The sequence below is a fragment of the Panulirus ornatus genome, chromosome 17 (genome assembly GCF_036320965.1).
Source record: "Panulirus ornatus isolate Po-2019 chromosome 17, ASM3632096v1, whole genome shotgun sequence".
Taxonomy (NCBI): domain Eukaryota; kingdom Metazoa; phylum Arthropoda; class Malacostraca; order Decapoda; family Palinuridae; genus Panulirus; species Panulirus ornatus.
This window is the reverse complement of record NC_092240.1, coordinates 5,466,807-5,494,087: the sequence shown is the minus strand read 5'-3', so window position 1 is coordinate 5,494,087 and position 27,281 is coordinate 5,466,807. Positions and strand designations below refer to the sequence as shown.

At 38.8% G+C, this 27,281-nt stretch overlaps 1 protein-coding gene and 2 long non-coding RNA genes across 6 annotated transcripts in view; 2 read left to right on the top strand and 1 right to left on the bottom strand.

The window, feature by feature from the left end:
- The window catches only part of LOC139754522 (uncharacterized), a 730,441-nt gene extending 718,481 nt beyond the window's left edge, over positions 1-11,960 (top strand). For all 3 annotated transcript variants that reach the window (XM_071671829.1, XM_071671830.1, XM_071671831.1), the window contains one exon: positions 7,488-11,960. In XM_071671829.1, the coding sequence (XP_071527930.1) occupies positions 7,488-7,947 (460 nt within the window). In that variant the 3' untranslated portion in view covers positions 7,948-11,960. The remainder of the gene's footprint in view (positions 1-7,487) is intronic.
- On the bottom strand, positions 10,347-27,199 carry LOC139754526 (uncharacterized). Its single transcript, XR_011713900.1, has 2 exons — positions 26,293-27,199; positions 10,347-13,985 (listed from the first exon to the last, which is right to left on the bottom strand). It is a non-coding gene; the product is annotated as an uncharacterized lncRNA (long non-coding RNA).
- Positions 15,941-27,281, top strand: part of LOC139754524 (uncharacterized) — an 83,997-nt gene continuing 72,656 nt past the window's right edge. For both annotated transcript variants that reach the window (XR_011713897.1, XR_011713898.1), the window contains exon 1: positions 15,941-16,111. This is a non-coding gene — a long non-coding RNA (uncharacterized lncRNA). The remainder of the gene's footprint in view (positions 16,112-27,281) is intronic.

Sequence of the window (27,281 nt, the reverse complement as noted above, 5' to 3'; positions counted from 1 at the left end):
GTTAAGAAGAGAGGACTGGGCCTCTGAGGGAAATCCTCACCTGGCCTCGTTCTGTTCCTTCTTTTGGAAAATTAAAAAAAAACGAGAGGGGAGGATTTCCAGCCCCCCGCTCCCTCCCCTTTTAGTCGCCTTCTACGACACGCAGGGAATACGTGGGAAGTATTCTTTCTCCCCTATCCCCAGGGATATATATATATATATATATATATATATATATATATATATATATATATATATATATATATATTCCTATGAGTCCACGGGGAAAATGAAACACGATAAGTTCCCAAGTGCAATTTCGTGTAATAATCACATCATCAGGGAAGTTGTCCAAATGGCGTCCTAGCTTCGTCTCTTCGACGTATATCAACTGACTTATATTTCTCTCTTGTGTCTCCCCTGATAATATGATCATTACACGAAAGTGCACATGGGAACTTATCGTGTTTCATTTTCCCCGTGGACTCATAGGAATATCTTGATCACGCGCAAAATTGTGATCCTTTCCAATATATATCTTTTCATGCTACTCGCCACTTCCCGCATCAGCGAGGGAGCGCCAAGAACAGAAGACTGGGCTTTTGAGGGAACATCCTCACCCGGGCCCCTTCTCTGTTCCCTCTTTTGGAAAATTAAAAAAAAGAAAAAAAACGAGAGGGGAGGATTTCCAGCCCCCCCCCGTTCCAATATATATATATATATATATATATATATATATATATATATATATAGGTGGAGGGGACGAGGAGCAGAGGGAGACCAAATTGGAGGTGGAAAGATGGAGTGAAAAAGATTTTGTGTGATCGGGGCCTGAACATGCAGGAGGGTGAAAGGAGGGCAAGGAATAGAGTGAATTGAAGCGATGTGGTATACCGGGGTTGACGTGCTGTCAGTGGATTGAATCAGGGCATGTGAAGCGTCTGGGGTAAACCATGGAAAGCTGTGTAGGTATGTATATTTGCGTGTGTGGACGTATGTATATACATGTGTATGGGGGTGGGTTGGGCCATTTCTTTCGTCTGTTTCCTTGCGCTACCTCGCAAACGCGGGAGACAGCGGCAAAAAAAAAAAAAAAAAAGTATATATATATATATATATATATATATATATATATATATATATGTGTGTGTGTGTGTGTGTGTGTGTGTGTGTGTGTATGTGTGTGTGTGTGTGTATAGATAGCTAGATAGATATTGATATCTCCGTTTGTTCGTCCTACGTGTTTCACAATACACATGTAGTTATCGTACACTTTACTCACTGTGTAGTGTCCACACGCGTAACGTTGGGTATGGCGAAGATAGCCAGTAATATTTGAACGATGGTGTGGGGGTCTGGCTGGATACGGGGGGGTTGATTGGTTGTTCCAGAACTTATCATTCTCCAGGAGTCGTCATATCACGGTTCTTCAGCGTTGTGGCCCTGGTCTGGTTACGAGGTCGTCCATGGGGGGGGGGGGGGGGGGGGCGTCAACCGTCCTGTACCCCCCTCCACCTCACTCTGGTAGTAACGGTTGCCCAGGTTATAACCCGGTTATAATGATGTCATGGGCCATATACACTCCCTCGCTTTTATTTGTATTTTTATTCTCTCTCTCTCTCTCTCTCTCTCTCTCTCTCTCTCTCTCTCTCTCTCTCTCTCTCTCTCTCTCTGATTTCCTACCATTTTACTGTTACATTCTCCATATCATACGATCATTTCTTGCCCTTTAAATGTTTTTTTTATATATATTATTCCACAAAGTATTCTTTCCTTACATGTTCTTGACGTTTCTCTCTCTCTCTCTCTCTCTCTCTCTCTCTCTCTCTCTCTCTCTCTCTCTCTCTCTCTCTCTCTCTCTCTCTCTCATTGCCTTGTCATTGTCCATTATTCTTCCTTTTTTTTGTCAACACGTCTCCTCAGGTTTTGCTCTTGATTCATTCCTCGTACATTTCGTAATCTTCTAATCACGGATTCCTGTTTTCTCTCACCCCCTCTTTTTTTTTTTTTTCCTGTAATCCTGCTGTTTGTTACACTGAGTAATGCATCTCTCTCTCTCTCTCTCTCTCTCTCTCTCTCTCTCTCTCTCTCTCTCTCTCTCTCTCTCTCTCTCTCGTCCCGGCGGCCGTATCCACACACCACGGGACATAAGAAAGGTGGACCCCAGGGAAGGTGGTGTGGTGGAGCTGCGCGCTGACCACCGATCCACAGCGTCCCCGGCGGTGCCGCGTGTGATGACACAAAGTACTTTTTTCTCTCTCTCGTTCCTGGTCGTGAAACCGACCAGGCCGCCCGCCCCCAGGTCCATGTAGCTCGAAGGGGAGGGTGAGGGTTGGGGGGGGGGGTGTATGGTATCCATGGATGACTTCACCGACAGTTTGATGGGAGAGCTGTGGGGGGGGGGGGGGGAGGGACGGGTGTTAGGCGCTGGAGGAATGTGGCAAGGAGCTTTCGGGGGGGGGGGGGGTTGTAGGAGGAGGAGGGAGTGGGGGGATGACTGAGTTCGTTGGGAGGGGTCTTGTGGTTTAAAGTCTCGGGGCTGAACCGACGGGGGCTACACACACACACACACACACACACACACACACACACACACACACACACACACACTGACTAGCTAGTTTGGTATTACTCCATCTCGTTACCCCCCTCATCGTTTACACCTCTCCTCCTTCACCATCGCTGTGTTCACCATCCTCCCCCACACCCACCTACCCCCTCGCCCCATTTATGACTATCCATTCTTCCATCGCTATCAACAACTCCACCTCTATATCTCTTCATCATCATTATCCCCTTCCTCTACCTACCCTATTTTAACACTATCCATCCCCCTTCCCTACAAGCACACACGCCAGCACCACGGCAGCGCAGTCATCCCCTCACTGTCGCACAAATCATCCCTCCCTCCCTCCCTCCCTCCACAACTCCATCGCCATTTTATATTTCTCTCCATCGCACGGCTTCCCATCCTCAACTTCATGGTCACTGTCCTCACCTTTTCTTCACCATCACTTCATCAGTGTGCACCATCACTTCACCATTCCCACCCTCACTCTCTATACCCGGGATCGCCAGGGCCTTAGTTCATCATCACTTCATTCTCAATCCTCTGCATGGCATTATCCTTTTTCTCTCGTCACCCATCGTTCACCCATCCTCTCATCCAGGATAACGGTGGAGGTCCCCACCCCATTTTCCTTGAAGCTGAGTTGCAGGTTTCCGTTTTCTGTCGTATCCGCCCTTAATTGTCCTTTCGCACTTCCTCCTTCGCCTGACATTTCGTTGTTTACAACGTCAGGTGAGGAAGGGCGGGATGGCCTCAGTGTCTCTCGTCTTTTCCCGCCGTGCCATCTGCACACGAACTGTGTACATAACCCATTGAGCGCGACGATACGACCCTCGAGTACTACGTAGAACTGTATAGTCGTCCTTGAGGAGAAGGAGGAGGGGTCGTACCGTCGTGCTCAAACGTGCGAAAGTGCGACCAAACTCGACTGTGTTGATGTCGCACACTACTACGGCTCAGCAGTGGAGCTGTGTCTCGCCTTTCGTCAGCACGTTCTTGTGGTTGCGTTGAAGGCTAATTAATTGGTGTATTTTATATAATAACTCACAAGCCTCGCCTCCGGTAACCAATTTTCTCTCACACACACTCAACCTTATATATATATATAGGTTTTGTCAGGAATATTTTCATGTGATATTCCTGCCGGCACGTTTTAATTAACTAGTGTTTTGTGAATGGCTTTGAGGGTTCTAAATAATTTCCTGCTGAATATAAACATCATTGAGAGTTCCGTTACGTAAACATTTTTAACAAGAGGTGAACAACAGCGTCGAGGAACCTTTGTTAAATGGCTCATTGTTGCCGAGGTCTCAGTGTGTGTGTGTGTGTGTGTGTGTGTGTGTGTGTGTGTGTGTGTGTGTGTGTGATCAAATCCACGACTGGCATTTTCTGTAGGTTTGTCCCAGATGCAGAAGTACCCCAGTCTAATCTGTTTTCAAAAGTAAAAGCTTAGTCGTATACTTAATAACACACACACACACACACACACACACACACACACACACACACACACACACACACACACATATACACACATATGCATATGCATACACACATGCACGTGCATACACACACATGCACATGCATACACACATCCATACCAGTCCAGGAGACAAGAACCATTTAACAACGGTTCCCACTGTTTACTTGGAGTCAAACAATGTTTACATAACAGAACACGCAATACTGTTTATATTCATCAGCAAATTATTTGGAACCTTCAGAGCCATCCACAAAACACCAGATAATTAATATGTGCCGGCAGAAATAGAACACGAAAATACTCGTAACAAAACCTGTCTATATAAGGTTGAGTGCGTGAGAAAATGATTTACCTCCGGTGAGGGATGTATGTGCATGTTGTTATGCAAATGCTCAAGTTTAATAGCCTTCAATATAGAACCACAAGAATGCACGTGCTGACGAAAGTCTAGTCAACCAAGTCAACTCTGAAACGTTGAAATGGAACCGTAAGATGCGGAGTACGAAAGAAAAAGGCTGCTTAATAAGTAAGTTAAGAGGGTGGAACACTTTCGTTACATGTGCTGGTGAACTGCAAGAGTTCCGTTTTTTTTTTTTTAACGCCTTTGAGTCGAACGTTGGGTACGAGGTGAACTGCGGTGGACAGGTGTATGACTGCGCATCAACGGACATGACTGCGCATCATCGGACATGAACATTTACGATCACGGGAAAAAGTGCATGAGGACTCCTCCAGATAATGGGGGAATGGCACATGAGGCTCGTTCATCATGGCGGTTGGTGCGAGAGGGTGTTTATCTCACTTCGTGAAACCCTCCCCGTCATGAGTTAAGAAAGTGAGCGTCGTGAGTTGGCTTGCGAGGAAGAATTGTGGCCTCAGCAGTTTCTCTTTTGTACAGCAAGACTATAAAGTGTTCTTACCTCCGACCGTACATGTAGACGCGCCTAGCGAGGCCAAGACGTGGAGGAGATGCTAGGCTTTTTGGTGGAAAAAGGTTTATATATATATATATATATATATATATATATATATATATATATATATATATATATATATTTCTTTTAAACTATTCGCCATTTCCCGCGTTAGCGAGGTAGCGTTAAGAACAGAGGACTGGGCCTTTTTTGGAATATCCTCACCTGGCCCCCTCTGTTCCTTCTTTTGGAAAATTAAAAAAAAATATATATACTCACATCTAACTCTCTTGTCGTAGTATCTCGTGTATTACTTCTAGCGTTCTTTCCCTTGATTGAACGCAAGGAACAAAACTTGTGAACACCGAATAAAACTGCGTTGACCACACCCAACACTTGTGTTGAATATTTGGAATGTTCATCGTTGGACGCGAGTCAAAGTCAACAGAATCCTCACAAAAACTAAACGCTTTGAAGAACTTAAGATTAATGAAGGAGTCGTTTTTTAACACTAAGCCTTTCTTTGACTCAGGACCAGATTCGCTGCCTTGCCCAACCGTGAAACCATGTGGAGATAATTATAATTACCCATCTTGTGATGTTAATCTGTATGCTCTAGCTTGCTTTAGTGATGAAATCCTATATATATATATATATATATATATATATATATATATATATATATATATATATATATATATATATATTCCTATGAGTCCACGGGGAAAGTGAATCACAAGTTCATTTTCTCCGTGGACTCACAGGAATATCTTGATTATAAAGAACATTACTTGCATGATAAGGACTGAAGGTGTGTACGACTATCGTCAGACTGGCTTGGCATCTTACATCGTTCGCTGCGAATGATGGCCATCTTTGCTATGGCTGTATTATGATAAGATAATAAGATTGAGACGACACAACCTATGAGTGCGCAAGAAAGTAAGGAAAAAAAAAAAAGTTGTGAAGGCCAGGAAGGGCTAACTTATCGTCTGGGGATTTGCCAACTTGGACTTAAAGGTCAGGTGGTCCAGGTTAAAGGGGAGAGACTTAAACCGAGCAGGAATGTACGAGACGGGAGACTAGTGCTGCACTCTGGCGGCGGCGGTGGCTCGGCGGGAAAGGGCAGGCGGAAGAATGAGTGCACAGTAACGTGCACAGTAACATTGACGTGCACAGTATCAGTGACGTGCACAGTAACATTGACGTGCACAGTAACATTGACGTGCACAGTACCAGTGACGTGCACAGTACCAGTGACGTGCACAGTAACATTGACGTGCACAATAACAGTGACGTGCACAGTAACATTAACGTGCACAGTATCAGTGACGTGCACAGTATCAGTGACGTGCACAGTAACATTGACATGCACAGTACCAATGACGTGCACAGTAACATTGACGTCCACAGTACCAGTGACGTGCACAGTAACATTGAGGTGCACAGTATCAGTGACGTGCACAGCAACATTGACGTGCACAGTATCAGTGACGTGCACAGTAATAGGCAAGTAAGGAATTGATAGCAATAGTGACGTCTAATCTCGGGAATTGCCTACAAGGTGATAACACCATCCTTCAAATGCCTGGCTTGTGGTTGATTGAACTCTTTTAGGATAAGTTATGTGAGCTCATTGTGTTGTGTGTCATTCACATTTTTTTTTTTCTTAAGCCATGGTGTTTGGGGTGAGAGTGGGATGGTTTATTTAATTCCGTTGTGGATCAGTTTTTCACTGAGTTTAGACACTGAGGATAGGAGTGACAGAGAATGGAAAGAGGAAGGGTAAGTGGGTGGTTTAGGGGATTTTATGATTGATGTCATGTTGGCAAGTTTCAAATGTTAGGGATCTTGTGGTGTAACCAGAGTAGCTGAAGAAATAAAAAGCTTACCCCTGCCTCACACTTTCATAACCTCCATTCACAGATCCCCTCAACCCCAACCAGTAAAACATTGATAAATACATACATACTGAAATATCTCCAGTAAGCACAGCATTCAACCTCCCTGAGTAACTACAACCCTTTAGGAACCACACTCCTTCGACAGAAATGAGTCACCATCCCGTCTCTGCTCTACTACAGCACTACAAACAACATGACAACACTACAACAGCTACCTGGGCCAGAGGAGTGAAATATCATAGCCACTGAAGTGCTGGCTCTGCACAGCAGTTACTAACCCTCCTAAAATGCCCGTGTTGATAGCTTTATTGATATGTATACAGCTATATAAAGACCATGATCACAATCACTGACACCCATATCAAGGTCAGGCCTGTTGGGAGTGATACAGAAAAATGCCATTTGTTCTATTGATGATAATCTGGCTTTTGAGGCTAACATTGTGGGAGCCATAAAAAGTGATAATGGTTCCAAATTTTATGTCTGGAAAGTATGGGTTTGGAAAGAAACTGTCATCTAATTGGCCACTCCAGAAATTGCTACCACTTTCATGATATTAGTTTGACACTGTGGCCTTTAGATGACATTATTACAAATTGATATTGTCCTATATTCATGTAATTTTTTTTTTCTTTCAGTACGGACAGCGGGCGAGACAACCCATTCCGACCTGATGGTGACATCTCTCGAGAGGCTGATGAGATCGTGCAGCTCATCAAGTCCGGCCGGCCACTCCAGGGGCAAGCAGGCCAGACGCCAGATGTTACAGATTCATTAGATGTAACTCCATCGTCTCCAACTGAAAAGGATGCTGTTGTAGAACCCCTTGTTCCTGCAAAAGATGTGTCTCCTCAGCAGCAGCAACCACCTCAGCAACTGCAGCAGCCATCACCAGATACAGTGCCATCAAAGCCTGTCACAGATAACACCCCATCATCTCCAGAGAAGGCAGGTGCCAATGGATCAGCAGCACCAGAGAACTCTACGCCAGGTACTGTTGAGGTCACCCATGTCACAGTAACACCTACAGACGCTGCCCATGTTGAACATGTTGTCATTAAGAAGAAAAGCAAATGTAACTGCTGTGTGATCCAATAGTGGGCATGGGTTTATTTACTGTGAGTGGGCATGGACAGGGTGAGGGCGAAAGAACTGATCGCCTAGGCAGTAAGACTAGGACATGTACAGCGCTAATCCTGGGGCTAGAAGGGCGCAAGTGCGGTGTTGCTTGACTTAACATGTGCTTTGTCTTCTCTGCTGTGTGCACAATCCACCATGACTCTATTAAAAAGTGTTCCAAAGACTGATGAAAATATATTTTATGTATCTTAATAATTTCATATATAGTTTTGCTAGGTGAAAAAGAAAAGGTTACTTCTCTCTGCTTAGATTGCCTTCATTTGACCACAGAAACACACACTACATGACTAGTTGGCCAGATTATTATTGATTTCTTTGCATATTTGAGTGCAAGAGCCGTACATCTGGCTTTAAAAAATTCCTATAGTGCATGGGGCCCATGAGGTGCTTATATAGTACCTAGGACCCTTTTTGGTGTCTAGGGCCTTACCAGATACTCACAGGTATCTAGAGAAATACTAGGCATTCACGTGGGACTTATGGAAAACCTGCTACTTTTAGTCAAGGAATCCACTAAGCACTCGTGTTGGATAGTGCCTTGGCTCTCTAGACTCTCAATCTAGTGTCTTGGATCATGCCCGATGCTCAGTCAGTTTTTGCTGCCTACAGTCACTTACCCTAGTGCCTCTGGGTCAGTAGACAGACAGTGTCTGGAGGCCATCAAACACTGAAACAGTGTCAAGGGCACCCAAGGCACTCTCTAAGTGTCTGGATGTAGTGTGAAGTGTAATGGAAGAGACCTCTAGGGAGGGAATCTCTAGAAGAAATATACTCCTTCTATAGAAGGATTTTAATTCTTTAGTCTCCTCAATTAAACTAACTGATCAGATTTTTTGATGCGATTGTAAATATTTCTTTGCCGACGTGGATAATCCATAGTGTTAAAGGTTGTAAAAACCTGTATTGGGAAGGGCCATGTTGCTTGAGGTTGTAGAATTTTTTTAATATTGTCAGGACAGGCTACTAGCTGGATACTGTAGGTTCCTTTATTGCAGTTGAACATACTGTATTTAAAGTTGTCAGGTTCAGATCATGGAGGTTGTACAACTGAGTCTGCAGGACTGTATCTGTAGGGTGATGAGTGTGATGTGGCTAAGGTGGCAGCAGTTATGAGCAAGTAGGCAGGGACAACCATGGTGCTAGGGGCAGTGGGCTAGCCACATCCTCAGAGCTGCTTCCCATGACCCATGTCATGCTTCAACACGGAAGAGATTCGAGCATGTAGTAGATAATTCTAATGGTAATTTCTTGAAAGACTGGATTCATGGTCATCACTCCAGTAAAGATCTACACCTGGAGACTATGAATTATCATTTGAAGTACAATGACCTTGAGAGGTTTCCTGTAGAATCGCATGTAACAACTAGTGTAGTGATAACTGACAAATTCTGTGAAGATGAGAGGACACTGTAATGTAGTTGCCTCTCTGTAATTCCCACTCTAGGATAAGGATGTCAGGCATACTTGTGTGAATAAGATCCTTATTCTCTTAGATAATTTCCTGTTTGGTGGTGACCATGTACATGGAGTGTGTACTTTTCACTGTCAGTGAGAAAAGTATTGAAAAGAATGGTCATGTACTTGGTACAGTAATATGTGCATGCCAGAGATTATTAATGTTGTGCTCCAGATGTTGAGGGTGGAATGTTTCTGGACTTATACACAGTTGGAATATCTTGTGGTGTACGAACTCATGGCCTGTATGACGAATGCATGTTATCTCATGCTTGTGATATGGTTACTGTATGTTTTTGAGTTTTGAATTTTGTCCTTAAATTTCAAAAATTCTTGACATTGATCTCCTTAATGATTATTTTACCATTTTATTTTTAATTGCAGAGTGATATATATAGCATGATATCCCCCAGTGGTAATTATTGTTAACACAGTATAAAGAATAATGTTTTCTGGCATAGAACATGTTCTACTATCTTGTTGTTTCCTTATGAATTATCTGACCTACATTTAATTTTTACCCGTGATATCTGCTGAAAAGTCTTAAGAAAATGATATTACTCTTGTTTTTGTAGCCATTAGATATTCAGAATATAAGATGATATTGTTTTCTTACATATTTTGGCAGCATATTACAATTTTCTTTATCTTGGAATGATTTATTATTTTCAGTAGTCCTTATAATTTACTATTTTGTAACCTGACCAAATGAATTAGACAAACAGTAAAATTGGAATGAATATAAAGACACTTGACAAGCAAGAGACAGCACTCTCAGTCACTCTTGTCTTCTTCACACAATATTTTCACAATATAAAGAGTACTGTACTATACTTGGCAGCTCCCTGATACATACAGTATTAGCAACTTAAGCTTTTTTTCCTTCCATTTGTGGAGTACTAGGTGAAAATTGATCACCAAACAAATAATTTCCTTTACTGGACATTCATTAAGGATATTCAGTACTTTTTACCATTTTATTAGATATTTTGAATCAATAGTCTTTGCATATTATGAGTATCACAATGAAACCTTTTCATGACATTAATGCATTGTAGTGGCACTATTCTAAGATGGGTTATTATCTTTTGAGAAAGACCATTTTTAGTTATGTTTCTGAAACTGTTACATCCTAAGGAAAAAATGAGAATAATGTGTAAATAGTTTATTGACAGAGGTTCATATGTAAATTTTACATAAATTCATCATTGTAAAAAGCACATAGAAGCACTTAGTTCCCTTTGTTAGATACATTCATGATAATGTAATTGGAGGATTTGTCTCAGATGTAAGATTCTGAGGAAGTTATTATATGAGATGGAGTAGCATGAAGTTCAACCCACAAATTTTAAAAGTTATTGGAAGATAACTTGCTGCCTTCAAGAGGGACTCAAGCTGCTAGGTGAATTTGTATGAAGACTATGTGTAATATACTTATAATGTAGAACTGTATGTCTAAACACTGCTGTCTTACGGTGGAAACTTATCTTCTTTCCGATAAACATCTCCTCATTAAGACACAGGTGTTAATTGTAGAATTATTTAGTGTCTTCAGAACATTCGACCTGAGGAAAATGATTTAGAAATGCTAATAGAAAAATATATAATTAATACCAACTGTGTTGTGAATACTTGAAAACCACAAATTGACCTGCACACACTCCTTTATTCTGTTTCTTATCAAGCAAAACCCCAGTTGAGTACACATTACATTGCTTTTCTCTTCAGTTCGTGGTTTACCTATAAAAACTGTGCATCAGGTTATTGTATAATGTTACTGTTATGCAGAAATAATGACTGCCATACATCAAAATATCTCTTGCTACAGAAGGAGGTTATGTAGACGGTAATCTACAAAAACCATCTCTTTGTGTCTCATAGGAATACAGATAAGGAGTCTTCACACACCTTATACTTGTGGCTTTATTGTATATTGCCATAAATTATAGTTATCACACAACCAGGTACATATGGACGTTCCAGTCAAGCTATATGCTCTCAGTCTCAGCCCAGTAACATTGAAGGTGCCCGTTAGTAGAACATTTTATGGACTGCTTCACCTGGAACATCCTTATGCATGGTGATACATCCTATTAGAAGCTTCACAGTAATCTACTGAATTTTCTCTGGCCTGTCTGCTTGTGGATTACATGTGTGTGGTGGGGAAAACCACTGGTCTGAAAGGGACATTTAGGGAAACTTCTGTTACACAAAAAGACACTGCAGGTTTGGCAAGGGGTATGCAGTTAATCATAAAGTCATGTGGTACCATCATAGGTGACACTATCAGGGGACTAATGCTTAGAGGGTGTATGAGGGTTGCTAGAGTTACTAAATAGGGAATCAGTTTTATGGTGTGATGGGAAGGCTACAAGTTGACAGGTCAAATAAGTCATACCACCCGCATATGGCATTTTGTCGATCATTCATTAAGGTAGAGGTAATTACATGTATTTGTACCAAAATCATTGTGAAATATATAAATAATTGCATAAATAAAGTGTTTGTTTTCCAGATTGAGTGTTTTAGTGCCTATATATTTGAACTAATGGTATTATGAAACCCAGGATTCAGTTCAAGATGTAGAAATAATGTAAATTTCAAGGAAAGTTGTAATTATACGAAATGGTTTTATTGGTTTATTGAGTAATGTAGTACATCCTATTATGACCATCCTATTATGACTGAACATTACTTTTCTCATGTCTTAATTCCATTAAGAATAACAAACTGGAGATATTCTCATACCTTAAATCCTCCCTTATAGTAGAGATAAGATCTATGGAAAAAATACACAGCTTTTTAATTAGAACACAAAGTAACTCAATCTTAGGAAGCCTTTAGTTTGATTCAGCAGGAATGCAAAAGAGTTTACTTAGGGTACACAGTCATAGACTCGTGGCCAGAAAATCAGGACATTATTTAATCTAATCTTTCCATACAGTAAGCTCATGCACTAATTGCACAAATCAGATACAATGTCATATGTTCCAGAGCTCATCATTCACTACAAAAAGCTGTGCCAATTTTTGCTGAATTTGTTTAGACTTTGCCCAAAGTCTTATTTTGACAAACTAAGAAATAGTTTCTCCAAAGCACTGCCCACACACTTTATTATTTGCGTGACTTACATCTACAAATAGGCTAAAGTGCCAATAGTAGTACCTATAGACTTAACCTACGGTGGCATCCCATAACCTTGTTACTTTCCCCATGCTACAGCTTTTATTGATATTTTCATGATGAAATTGGATCTGCCAGTGCCAATTTGCATCAAACACATACCTTAGTTCTTTGCTGAATCCAATTTCTCTACTTCACCAATATTGTTTTCAACAAATTCAACTTCAAAACATACTCTTAAATGTTTATGTGAGCAGGAAATACAGCTTTACCAACATTATACACATATCTTTATCTGGCTTCAGATACAAGCATATTATTTAAAACATAAGATATTTCTCCAGTAGCTTGTTTCATACTTAAATTATATCAAAGTTGGCTAATTAAAATCACCTGCCATGCTCTCATCTCTTCTTACAAGTGCAGTCAAGAATATCACTTCCATTTATCATGAAATTTATTCCAACTTAACACTGACACTGTTTTTCTAATTCCCACATCAACCTTATTACTGAATGTGAGTTATATACTGAGGAGCTAAAGGAAAATTTCAATATTCATTTAGTTCTGCATCATTACTAAAGTTAATCAATCAATATTCACTTTTATGCTCATCAGTTATCTAGCTGTATTCCTTTTTGGCAATAAAGAACCAAAATATGCTTCCCTAAAGCTAATACAGTTTGAAGCTCATCCTGATCTATGAGAGAGCTTCATTCCTCAACAAAAAAATTAATCGAAGTTTGTAAAGCAGATTCTTCCCATTGCTTTCCAGTACAAAACTCGAAAAATTAAGGCACTCGTGAACTAGGGTTTGTTGGCACAATCAGCCTTCATGTATGTGATCACAATCACTTAAAAGAATCCTAATGTTAAACATTTTCATATGCATCCAACTTTACACTTGTTTCTGATATTGGTGTCCCAGCAAACTGCAGTAGTTATCTGACTAAGGCCAAGCATTCCCTTGGAAATAACTAAACTGTAGTGATTAGTTTCCCACCCAAGTATCATTATTTGGCTTGAAATTTGAATCTACATCATCATTATTAACTCAATTCCCAATTACATAAGCACTTTACATTTTTTCACTTTGCATATTTGGTTATTCATCCATTGAGCCCAAAGTTACCGTCTTACCACCTTAGTGGACAAAATTTTTTCCACTGCTTCAAATCCTCAATCATTTCCCTTTTTTGACCAAAATATCTCCAGCTCTGCTCAGAACCTTCACAGCGTCTAGCTATATCTTTTGTAGATTCTTTCTTCTCCATTTATCCTAACTACTACATGGTATATCATATTGGTCAACTTATAATCAGCCCATATATTGTACATGGCCATACCATCTCAAACTACCTTTATCCATGCACTTCGCCGGGACAGACCCGTATTGGAGATGTCTCCATGGCCAGTTTCTGGAAATTAGTGAAAATGTCCTGCTTTATTAAACCTGCTATCAAGAAGCTTTATGACTGAAAAAAGTTAACATAATGGATCTGTAAGGTATGTACATCTACCCGATTTGAGCACTAGCTTGATATTTGTTTTTGATTAAATTGTTCTTACACTATTCACTGTGGCATAAATAGATTACCGAATGACCACTTACCAATGAATTGTCCTAGATAATAGCGTACAATATGTGATATTGGTCTATATTGATAAATATTGATATCGGGACATGCTCTCAATAGTATTGATTTTACTCATTTTTTCAATAAAAGACATGGATTGAATTGAAAACATAATTTTATAAGCCTTTCAAGTAATCTTTTGAAGGACAAATTCTTGCGTCATTGATACGAAAGATAATATACTTAAACGGTCAGAAGTGTAAATTTTCGGAAATATTTTTCCTCTCCAATTCATGAAAATCAGACTGGACAGAAACACGTTCATCATAAAGTGTCCAATTAAGGAGGGACCTGTTACCTCAGTTTCCTCCCATACCAAAACCAGCAACAGAAGAGGTGAAAAAAAAAAAAAAAAATGTAACGCGGTGCATAACCAGTGAAAATCAAGGGAGACACAAATCTACTGATTACTGAGCTTCAATTATTAAACTTTACTTCTTTTTTTTATGAATTAGACGCCGACCACAAGTGATTTGGAAGTAGCTGCTGAAAAAGGTTTGTGGGTTTACCATATAGCCAAAGAACCAAATCTTTCGGATCATGTGACTGATAATTTGGGCAGACAAGCTTTGAACCCAGATTTAGGTGGGAAGATGAGAAAATATTTGTACCTTTTGCCGTCACATAGTTATATAATAAGGTAAAGGACGCTCTTTGGGTAACATTAACAGATGTAAGCAACCATGGTAACGTGCAGCTTCTTTCCATACTTATGAATATATTTTTTCGAGTTCTCCAGAAGGGGTTCAAGTGAAGGTGGCTACATATATATATATATATATATATATATATATATATATATATATATATATATATATATATAGAGAGAGAGAGAGAGAGAGAGAGAGAGAGAGAGAGAGGACTTCATGCCACAGCCACGTGAAGCTTATGGTATTGTTGTGAAGTAAATATTTGACACACTCTTAAGGGGAATAATTTTATGAGTATATCGTATCATTTGTGTTGATAACACAAACTATAATTTTGGTGAGACTGAAAAGAAGTGAATAAAAATTGAGGAACCCAAATGCTTCATGTGGAGATTTAATTGGAATCTATTATGGTGGCCACATTGTGCATGAATGGAGACAAGTCTGCCTGTGATATTTTTGCGTATTGATGTGGAAACAACTGTTGTTTAGATATAATTATTTAAGATTTTACCGTTTGAGTAAAAGAACTTGAAGAATTTTATTATTTTGTCGACAATGGCTAAAACCATCAGGAAAACTAGGTCAAGTTTGCGTACTCGAGCAGCACCTTAAAACCAAGTTGCCTAAACGAAAAACAAAAAATGAAAGTGAGTGTTTCAGCGGTTGTATTTATCACTGTAGTTCATTATTTGAAGCAAAATCTACAACTACCATAAAAAGCAACCTTTTCCCCTGCCACAGTGCGAGTAGTGAGGAAGTACGTAGACAAACATGAAGTAGAGTGATTCCTCCTCATCAGTGAAGTTGTCTACATTCGGGTAAGTTACCCCAAAGCAAAACTGAATTGAACTTTGCAATAGTGTTAATAATGTGCCTTTACATAAGTGAATTATACCGTAGCACAACTGCATTGAACTTTGTAGTTGTGTTAATAGTGTGTGAATGGCATGCTTCAAAATAACAAAGGTGGGTGGAACCATATCACCTCTTCTCAGTGGACCCATATTAACTCTTCTCAAAGTGATATCACTCTTTAGAAAGTGTTAATGTTAATCCACCACCTAGTACTGTATCTCCCTGGAAGTGACTCTTGTGGTGCACTCACGTGAATAAGTGTTGGACGTTTGGGACAAATGACAAGGTAAAGTGTCCCAGTCCTCACGGCATTTTCAGTTACGAAAATACCTTTCCAGCAAACCCGTTTCGAGTTGTTAAAGAAGATAACCTTCAGTGAAAAGGACGGATATTAAAAAGGTAAGTAAGATATATGTTGCAAACCCATTCTTACTGTTGTAAATTTTTCATTCTGGAGGAGGTGGTCTGCTTTTAACTCCCAAAAACTCTGGTCACTTTAGCCTTATCCTAATTACCCTATACAAGTTATTCAAACACTTCTGTTCTAGTTTTTACCTTAATTATTCCTTATTCCTTTTCCCATTTTACATTGTATTTACCCGTTTCTCATTTTATGTGTAATTGACACATTTCTGCTCTTTACTGTACATTACATATAAGCTGACAATACCCACCTTTTCGAACAATTCTATCAAGCATTTCTGTAGCCATTTACATCATGAAACCCTACAAAAAATTATTGTATGTCATCTCCACAAACAGTAAAAAAAAAAAAAAATGCTTATATTTATTGCGGAAGTTTATGTTTCATATTAACAATCTAGACAGTTTGTGTGTCATGGAATGGAGAGGTTGTATGTACCTGAATCATCTATAGTAAAATAATAGAATGGCAGTAAGAATTAATTGGAACTGGTATTTCAAACCATTGAAGACAGGCATTTTAATTTTCATAATTCACAAGTGCTGGTTTCATGGATGTATTTTCTTTGGGACTCGATTGCTTTTTTCAAATCTGTAATATAAATGTGTGAAACTCTCTTTCATACTTTCCTGTTTGTTGCTGTCATGTATATATTAAGAGCAAATGTATGAAGGTGTTGTGATATACATATATTAAGAGCAAATATATCAAACTCTTTGTTAAAATCATTCCAAAAGAAAATATAAATTGCTGACATTTGTTTGTATTTGATTTTGTTTAAAATTTATCACAAGTCCTGGACATCACACTGAACCACAATCTGAGACCTAAATACTGTATTCCCGCCAACCAAATGTTAGTTACCCTGGCAAAAATAATGGCAGGTACATTTGCTCTTTGGTTAAAACTTGCAACCTGTCAATCATGGTATTGTTCCTAGAGATAGCTTTAGATTTTTTCTAAAATCCCATTATGATTGATATCTTGGGGCCAAGGTAGCATTTATGCTAAGAAATTACATTATAAACCATTTGAAAAATAGAGATAATTACACGTCCACAAATTTGATCTTGGTGACCACTTTCATGGAGATAAGGTTAAGAATTACATTAATAAACTGTTAACCACATTACTTTTTTTTTTATATTGGAGGCAATTTTGGCAACAAAAGTCCACACAAGGCCAGTCCATGATTGAAATCATATAAAGTGGTTAACGAAAGGGATAAGGAGACAAGGGGAAAGTATTCCTGAATTTAGGAGGAAGTGATAAACCTGTCTTTTAAAATGTGAAAGATGTAAAAGGATAGAGAGTTCCAAAGCTTCGAGGTGTAGGGAAATATGCATTTATCAAAATGGCCCACCATTGAGTTGCCAACAACCACAAGGTAATTATGTGATGCAGCAGCTTGCTGAGTATTGTGTGATCTAGCTAGTGGTGGGGGCACACAAGCAGCCAGCTCTTGGGAGCAAAATCAAAAGTAATACCTGTAGAAGAGGGAAAGTGAGCCAACATTTGTAGCATAGGGCAAGTTGATCAGGTTTTGAAGTTAGCCTGGGAGAGTTTATGAGTCAGATTGCTTTCATCACAATTCTGTCAATTAGGGATGCAGAGCTAGAACCATTTCAGATGTGATGGCAGTACTCCATACAGGAACAAGTCAGTCCAGTCCTTTTTATAAATAGAGCAGCTTTTCAGTAGAAAAAAAAATTTGACTTGTAAGCAGGACTCCCAGTTTCTTTGAGGCTGACTGAGCATTTCCATAATGTGGAGTTTCCAAGAAAGAGTTGATGTAACAGTAATACCAAGTATGTTCACTGAGTTAAGAGGTGGAATTATAGAACCATCGAAGGAGAGAGGAAAGTTGTGAGGAATTTTTGTTGAGAGTTGGGAAGAAACTAGGTTTTGGATGTATTAAACTTAAGCATATTTCATCTAACCCTCTGAAATATCCTATCCAAGTCTAAGTTTACTGAGGAAATTGTGTTGAAATGTGATATATATATTGACTGACAGAAGAAGGAGTACAACTGAAGTATGTGAAGGGATGCATTGTTAAGTCATCGGCATATGAGTGCATTTGGTTATTTGTAAAAGTAAGGAAATCATTGATAAAAAGAAGAAAAAGTGTAGGAGACAGGACAAAACCTTGAAGGACACTGCATTTGATGGGGGAAGGGAAAAGGCTGATCCATGAACAACCTTGGAGATAGATCATCCAGATAGGAGGCTAGATATGAGGGAGGGAAGCAAAAAGAGGAAACTTAGAGATGAGACACCCAGTGCCACATCCTGTCAGAAGCTTTGCATATATCAAGGGCAACTACATAGAATTCCCCAGAATCTTTCTGGGTTGATGACCAAATAAGATAAGAAATAATATCTGGTTGATCTCGCCTAACGAAAGATGTACCAGTGATCAGAGAAAAGTGTATGATTCAAGATGTCTGAGGATATGAGTGTTGAGGAGGGATTCAAAGACTTTGGAAATGGTAGATGTCAGAGCAACAGGACAATAGATGAGGGGTTAGAATGGTCACCTTTCTTAGGGATTGGATGTACCAACACACATTAGCAAGAAGGAAAATTTCTGATTTTTAAACAGAATTAGAACAGATGAGCAAGCACAGGTTCAAATTCAAAAACACATTCTTTCAGCACATAGGGATGTATGCCATTAGGACTATAAGCTTTGCTTGTGTCCAGAGGGAGGAATGCTTTTTGGACAGTTTGAAAAGAGATTATGGGAAGAGGCATAGGATAAGAGGAGTAACAGGGGTGAAGGAATGTTAATTATCCATGGAAGAGCTTTCGGAGAAATGGGAACCAAAGAGATTTGCCTTATATATGGGAGAGAGAGGTGTAGTATTACCTTGTGTATGGGAGAGACAGGTGTAGTACGGTTAGAATGAACAAGTGAAGGAGAAGTAGAGCAACAGAAGTTGTTAGCAATGCCCTTTGCTAAAGACCAGAAATACCTGTCAGTGGATGAAGAAGAGAGGTTTTGCTCTTCCATTGAATAAAGGAACACTTTGCCTCATGGATAACATACTTGCAACCATTATGTGCAGTGATAAATGCTGAATGGGAATCGGAAGAAAGAGTTTTATCTAAGCACAGTGTGTCTGATCCCTTGCCTGAATGGCCTCAGAACAGGAATGGTTGAACCATGGATTGGAAGAAAAGGTCTTAGAGGAAGATCGAATGAACGCTTTCATTTCTGCAACAATAACCTCTGGTATACATTTGGCAGAATCAGAAACATCACATAGGAGTCAGTAATTTCCTAAGGAAAGTTAGAGAAGAATCTTTGTACATGGTCCCCATCAGCTTTTTTGAGGTGCCAGTATTTACATTTTAAAAGGGGCTGCTGGAGAGAGAGGTGCCATTGAATAGATAAAAGTACCTACAAATTTAAAAGAAAAAAGTTGAAAACACCTTGGTTTCTGTCCAATTATCTGAAAATTTATACTCTGTAAGATCTCATAAGGGATGCTGTTCATCACACTAAATTAGAATCAGAGCTAAATGTTGTATTCTCATTAATTTCTGTATTTGAATTGGTAATTACATGATAATTGATAAATAAGTTGTAGCTGTCACTTCTCAGTCTCATTTTGGGGGGCTGGGATAAGAATTTGATAATAAATCATTTACCTCATTGCTTTCCAGTTAAAAAAATGCTTACCTTTTTTTTGGCCAATTTTGTGAAAATTTATATTTCGTTTAACCATTTCTTTCCATCATGCCCCATCATGGTATTGATGAGTGTGATATACTGCACCATCATGAGTCTAGACCTTCATGCCCTTTCTGAAATTCCCAGCTGATGTATTTTTCCAAATGCTATATACAGATGTTACTAGGATCCTATTAATGCAGTTACAAAAAAATATACATCATAGATACCTATGAACAGTTAAAGAAATTGTAACTGCATCATATATAAACAAAGAAAGTGTAATTGCATCATGATTTCAAATGGTGAGATATAGGAGGGAACACCAGAGGCCCTCATATAATAACGGGGTTATATTCCTAGAGACCTGTAGTTAAGACTGACATTAAGACCCATGTAATAAGGTGGGTTATGTACATCATCAAAAATTTCCTCTTTGGGAAGCCCTACCCAACTGATGGTGGAAAGATCTATGCTGACTTGAAAAAAATGTAGGTATTTTGAAAGTACACAAGGGAAACAGTCCTAAAAATCAAAAGAATCTGTGAAAACCTCATGTAATGTATGGCAAGGACGGCTGTACTGATCTGGGGAAGTGTTATGTACCATAAAAGTGAAGTCCTTCTAAAAATAAGTAGTGTTTGGAAACATTACCTAACTGTGACTGGGGAGGGCTCTTCTGATGTTTGTACAGAGGTGTGTCACTTCAAGTATTAGATGTTTTACTGAAGTGAAATTAAACAAAGCCAATTTTCCATGGCCATAATGATATGAAATTAATACATGTTCCTTGGGAATATTACTTGACTTAATTTTTCACATATACTGTGTGGTATTTAAATAAAGCTATGATAATTTTTCTATATTCTTTATGTCAATGGCACAACTAGAATTTTGGCTCGTCATAGTCACTTTGACAAGGTTACAATACACTTTTAACCACACAACTCTCCTGATGGATATTTATATAAGCTAAGCAATGCCTCTAGATGGATATTTAAGTATTGAGATTTGTACCTCAGTTTAAATTTAAAAGGTGGCTCAGTTGGCAGTGCACAAAATTTCTCTCCACAGACATTCATCCTTCTGCTATGCTAATAAAAGCACATTTTCGAGTTTTCTAGTAAGAAAATCAACAACTTTTAACTAGATTTTGAGGACCAAGCCAGTGATGATTCTGATGGTCCTTCATCAGATTGTGTGGTGTGATTTGATGTACAGCATTAAAAGTTCACCATGACACCATGATGAGGCAGAAAGTTTTATAGCTAAAGAGGAGGCAGTGTGCCAGTACCCATCTGAGCATGAGAACAATGCATACGAGTGATGTAGCTGATAATTATAAAAATTTTATAAAATATTGTTAGTGAATGATATTAAAAAAGATTTATTAAGCAAAAGGTGAAAAATATTTGTCATCAGTAATAGATTCTTTAGTATACATAAAGTAATTGATATTAAGTGCAATGGCAGCTAACTTTACACTCAGGTCTCCCTGCCGCACTGAAAATCTACAAAACTTTTATGCATTATTAATGTGAATTTAGCAGGTTGAATATATTTCTGAACTTTTTTCATTGTCACAGGAGTATCTCTGATATATAAAGCTGAATCTATTTCCTTAACAGTTTTAAATATTTTAATTTTGAGGATTGGAAAGGAAAACTTAGTAAAATATTTTAATAAGTTGAAATAATCTTTGATAACTTAGCTCTTCTGCAACAATTTTAGGAGAGCACCTAACACGGGAGACAGCGACAAAGTATAATGATAAAAATAGATATATATAGGATAAGTGAATAGTCATGCTTAAAATAAAAAAGGTGTTTAATGTGTTTACATGTATTAAGAATGATATCACAATTATGAAAAAGCATTATCACCACATACTGTACTTTCTGCCACTAGGGCCTATCTTTTGTCAGTTCAGCATCCTTTTACACAAATATAAAAGAAAGTATACTTCCTTATCGGGTATTCAATAATTTGTAATGTAAGGATTCTTTGTAAGGAATTTTTTGTTGTAATTCTTTTGACCATGGGGTAATAAACTTCTAGAAAGATGAAATGAAACTGGTAAAATCTTTTTGTAGGGGATATTCATCATGCTGTATAGAATAATATGTAACATGTTGAAGTTTGTATTTCAACCAGTTGGTTGTTATTAATCTAAAATAATAAGAGAAGACATTCATTTTAATTGCTTCCCATCAATCCTGGATACTTTACTTAAATCTTGCCACTACAAAAGTACAGGTGATACGATATGTCATCACCCATGCATCTGTCTGTATGGTGACATTTTTGTTAGCACAGTAATTCAAAGACAGTACATGATAAGAAACTTCATACTTGCATATACCATAGGTACCCCTGTAGAGACAGCGAACCATTTAGATTTTGGAACAGTAGTTGCATAAATTTGGATATTGATTAGGAAAAAGATTTTTTTTTTCTTTTTACCTCAGAAGCTATTTTCTTGATAATTTTGAATTTGTCTAAAATCTTAAGATATGCATTATCTATTTTGGTGAATTGGGATCTATGGTCAAAAATTGTGATCTCAGCAATGTAATCATCTTATCAGCCCATGGTGTACTGTATTAAAGGACCCTGAGCACATGGATACCACTTTTTGGCCCGTTAGTTAATAATTTGGATTTTCTTTAAAATCTCTTCGTGGCTGCTATTCACTATCTTGATTAGATATCTGGGGGTCTAAAGGTATATAGATTGGCTAATTAATCATGTTATAGAGCCCCCAAAATTTGATGTTATGTGGCTCAAGGTCTGTCTCCCAACTACCATTTTTTCCTCTGTTTCCCTGTGTTACTTTCTAATTTCTACAAAGTCTAAATCTTTGTTCAGCTATCTAAACTCCAGCCATGGGACTGTGCATCCTTTCATTCGCAAGCCGAGGTCCACTACTTCAGGGATTTCAGTGTTCGACTGGGATGATTTACATAACTTTTTTCTGACTTTCTTTGGGTAGGGATGCTTCTGTCTATACAAACTGCATAGCAGGGGTTATTCTTGCAGGAATGGAAGCATTTATCCACCTGTTCCTCCAAGACAACCTCTTCTTTCAATCTGTGGTTCAATTGTTCCTGTTATAAGACCATTCAAGCAAGGTATCAGGCATATCAGGCTTGGAAAAACCCTGGTGCTCCTTTTGTTAATCCTGTGCCCCTCCCAGTAATCTTTTTCTTCAGACTGTCCAAAAAGTGTTTATCTCCATGGACATAAGCAAGGCTTATGGTCCTGATGGCATCCATCTCCATGCACTTAAAGAATGTGCATCAGAACTTGCAACTATGCTTGTTTAAAAACCAAAACTTTTCCTTCTTGGAAGTATGCGTTGATACGTCCCATTCCTAAGAAGGTTGACTATTCTGAGCCCTCTTACTATTGTCCTATTGCTTTGACATTTACCATTTCAAAAGTCTTTGAATCCCTCTTCAACTCCCATATCCTTAGACACCTTGAATCTCATGGTCTTTTCTTTAATCACCACTATGGCTTCCATAAGATGAGATCCACTGGTGATCTTACTATCTTACTAATGTCTGGACATCATCACTGAAGTATTTTATGGAGTCTTGTGTAGTTGTCCTTGACATATCCAAAGCGTTTGACAGGGTGTGGCATCGGGGTTTCATCTGTAAGCTTCCATCCCTCACTTTTTTTGCTCTTTCATATCTAGCTTCCTCTCTGGATGATCTATCTCTGTATTCTGTTGATTGAATCAGCCTGCGCCCCTTCTCCATCAACAGCAGTGCCCCAGAAGGGTCTGTCCTATCCCCTACAATTTTTCCTCTTTTTCATGGTAACCAAATGCATTTACATGATGACATCTCACCACTGCATTCATCCACATCTGCCAATTCTACTCCTTTTCTCACTTGAATTGCATTTTGTCTTGACAGCTTCCTCAATATTTCAGTGGGGTAGACAAAATCTAGGTAAGTTTAATCCTTCAGGACACAGTTTTTACTTGTATCTCGATTAAAAACCCCTAACAACTCTCATCTCTCCTTCGACAATTCTGTAATTTCAACTCGTGATTTAATGAACATACTTGGGATGACTGTAATATCTATTCTTTTTTGGAAATCATACCGTACAGAGATAGCTGAGTCTGTCTCTAAGAAACTGGAAGTCTTGTTCTGATGTCAAAATTTCTTTTCTTCTGAATTGCTGCTCTGTTTATACAAAAGACTGATCCATCCTTGTATGGAGTCCTGCTGTCACATGTGAGGTGGTTCTAGCTCTGCATCCTTACTTGACAGAGTTAAGTCAAAAGCATTCTGACCTGTGAACTCTCCTAGGCTGACTTTAAAACTTGACCCATGTACCCTTTGCTGCAATGTTGGTTCACTTTCCCTCTTCCACAGGTATTACTTTGGTTTTTTGCTCCCAAGAGCTGTCTGCTTGCTTGCCCCCACCACTAGCTGCACAACACAATATTTTCATTTTGATGACTTTCTTTCCTCTACACTTCAGAGCTTTGGAACTCTCTCCCCTCTCATGATCTTTCCCAATAACTATAACCTGGCACATTTTAAGAGAGGTTTTTCACTTGATCCAAAATTCATAAATACTTTTCCTTGCCTCCTCTTTTTCCCTTTTATAATTCTCTCTATATTTCAATTAGGGCCCAGCCTTGATGTGGACTTTTGTCTGTGATTAGAGCCTTAAAGAAATAAAAGTTGTGACCATTCAGTCCTGGGTTCTTAATTGTGATGTTTTGCAGTTTTAAAACTTATTTAATACCCAAGAAAATATGAATTAATAATGCCCAGCTCTTGTGTAATTTTAAGATTTTTTTTTTACCGTAAAACTCATGCTGCTTATCATGCTGGAAAAGGTTCTTGGGTACAAAAATGATTCCCCTGATTAGTTGTATTATCAAACCTGAGGTTCATTAGAACCATTACCTACTAATTTCTTAACAGTCTTTGCCTATTAATTCTGATTGCCATATCTTGTTATCAGGTTAAAATGTAAGGTAACAACCCCATAATCACATCCCTAAGAATATAAAAGAATTGAATAAATGCATTTTGGTAAACATCTCATTATCAGTTCTATTTATCAAGCTGATAATGACTTTAAGGTCTACAAGTTGCATTCCCATTAATGACTTTTAAACCAATGAGTAAGAAAGAGTATAAGCACCCTTTTTTTTTTTTAGACAATTCAGAGGTCATTAAGGATATAGTGTACATCTTAAGATTTTAATTGTTAAGTGGCTTTCCTCCTCCTGTGAAGGCTAAGTGGCTTTCTTCTTCCACTTGTTGATCATTCTCATCCTTATCCAGTCCCCTGTGGTCCACTTTGTCCGATCCCCCGGCAGCCCCCTGTAAAGAGTGGGAAGTCGGGAGTTTCTCTCATTGGCTTGCTCCTTTATTTGCATATCTTCTGACTTAACATTCCTCATTTCCAGAATTTTTTAATCTTTCTAACACCTTGGTGGCAATCTGGAGATGCTTCAAATTTTTGCCCTCTTTGCTCCTCTTGTAGAGGTCCTTGGACAAAAAATTCATCCTCCAAATTTTTGTTTGCAGCTGGACAGGATAATGAGAATTGCTCTTCCTGTTGAAGTGCATGGATAAGGAGTTCATCCTCCAAAGATGTCTCTGCAGCTGGCCAGGTTAATGACAATTGCTCTTCCTGTTGAAGTGCTTGGACAAGGAGTTCATCCTCCAAAGATATTTTTGCAGATGGAAGGGGTAATGAGTAGTGCTCCCCTTGCTGTAGTGCGTGGACAAGAATTTCATCCTCCAAATATGTCTCTGGAGCTGGAAGGGGCAATACATACTGGCTTACTAATGTCAAGTTCATGAACTGGTCTGCTCCAGTTAACTCATCCACTGCTGCAAAACCCCTACAATGGCCCAGTAGCATATCTTTAAGCCATTTTTGGTTGAACTGTATGGGATATATCTCAATATCCTTGTCCTCCTTTGCCCATATAAGTTCACCTTTTCCTAGTGTAAGTATGTTCTTCTTCATGAGGTTGATCACTAGTTCATAAAACTTTTGTCTTATATACTTGCTGCTCACATTCTCTAACTCTATGATCAGGATATTGCTGCTGTCCTTAAACTCCCATAGCTTCACTGCTGTTTTGTACTGGTGTAAAATCTCATTGGCTAATATCAAGCTCATGACCCACTGACTCAGTGCCTTATGAATCTCCATCTTGTTTCCCCAAATCCATACTCGATATTGGCATGGATAGATTGGGATTCCTTGCTTTGTCTTTGGAATTTCCAAAGTCATCAGTCTGATCTTAGTTTATTCTCTCCTTGAATTATATATCAATTTTATTTTTGTGTTAAGGATGGCACCATGATACTTGACATTACAAAACAGTCACTCCTTTTCCTCTCATATGTTATTAGGGAACAACACAGGGTATGATTCTCAAGCAGAAGTATCATCATTGCCTTCTTTACACACATTATCACATACCTTTGGGAATATGCCAGTTGGTGTTAACTTCTTTCTAATGGAACTGGTACACTTAGTTAATGCTCAGGCCTGGAAAAGAATAGATGAGAAAATCATTATTCTCATGAGGTGAAGGATTTTCACAGAATGTATAATAGAGAAGGTAAAGGACCCCAGAGAGACTTCGAGATGGCAATTTAGAAGTTATCTTTAACTTAGAATTGTACATACCTCATTGAATGATAAAGTGGTGAGATTGATTTGATTTGTGCCAGGGGAAATTTATTGTGCACCCCATGCTCATCCTGTGAGTGGTAGAGCAAAAGGACTACAGGGGTCACATAGGGTCTTGATCAGACCCCAGTGGGTTGTTATTACATTAGATGGTACAATTCATATTTCAGTACATACATTACATAGTTTCATAAGCGGTAAGAGACATTGCTATATGGGCTTCTGCACACAAAGCCTTTCCAAGTGTCCACCCTCATAGAACAAAATTTGGTCTTTAGACCCTAGATAATATCATGAACAGGGCTTTGTTATGGGCACTGGACAACTGCTGCAACATCCTTATCATAGATTTGGAGATATAGGCTGCAAAAATGTGAAAATACTTGTACTAGATTGTGACGTTTCAATCTATCTACTATCATCATTCCATTCCCAGTTTAACAGGATGGATCAGGTACATATGCTTCTACATCACTTGCACACATCTTCAACCCATGCCTTGTTTGTTAAAGAGAAGCATGGACTTCTTCGCATAAAAGTGCTCTTATTTATTCACTTTTTTATACACAGCATTAATATGTCAGGTAACAGCAATGTCTCAATTCACACAAACTTTTTGTACAAATTGCCTCTGTTGGACAGCTTCGGGTGTGTGTGTGTGTGTGTGTGTGTGTGTGTGTGTGTGCAAACTTCATTGGGCACCTGAACTAATAACTGAATAATTTCCTGGAGTCTAGATGTGTTTTAGCTATGTGTAGTCATGTTACTAACCTTTG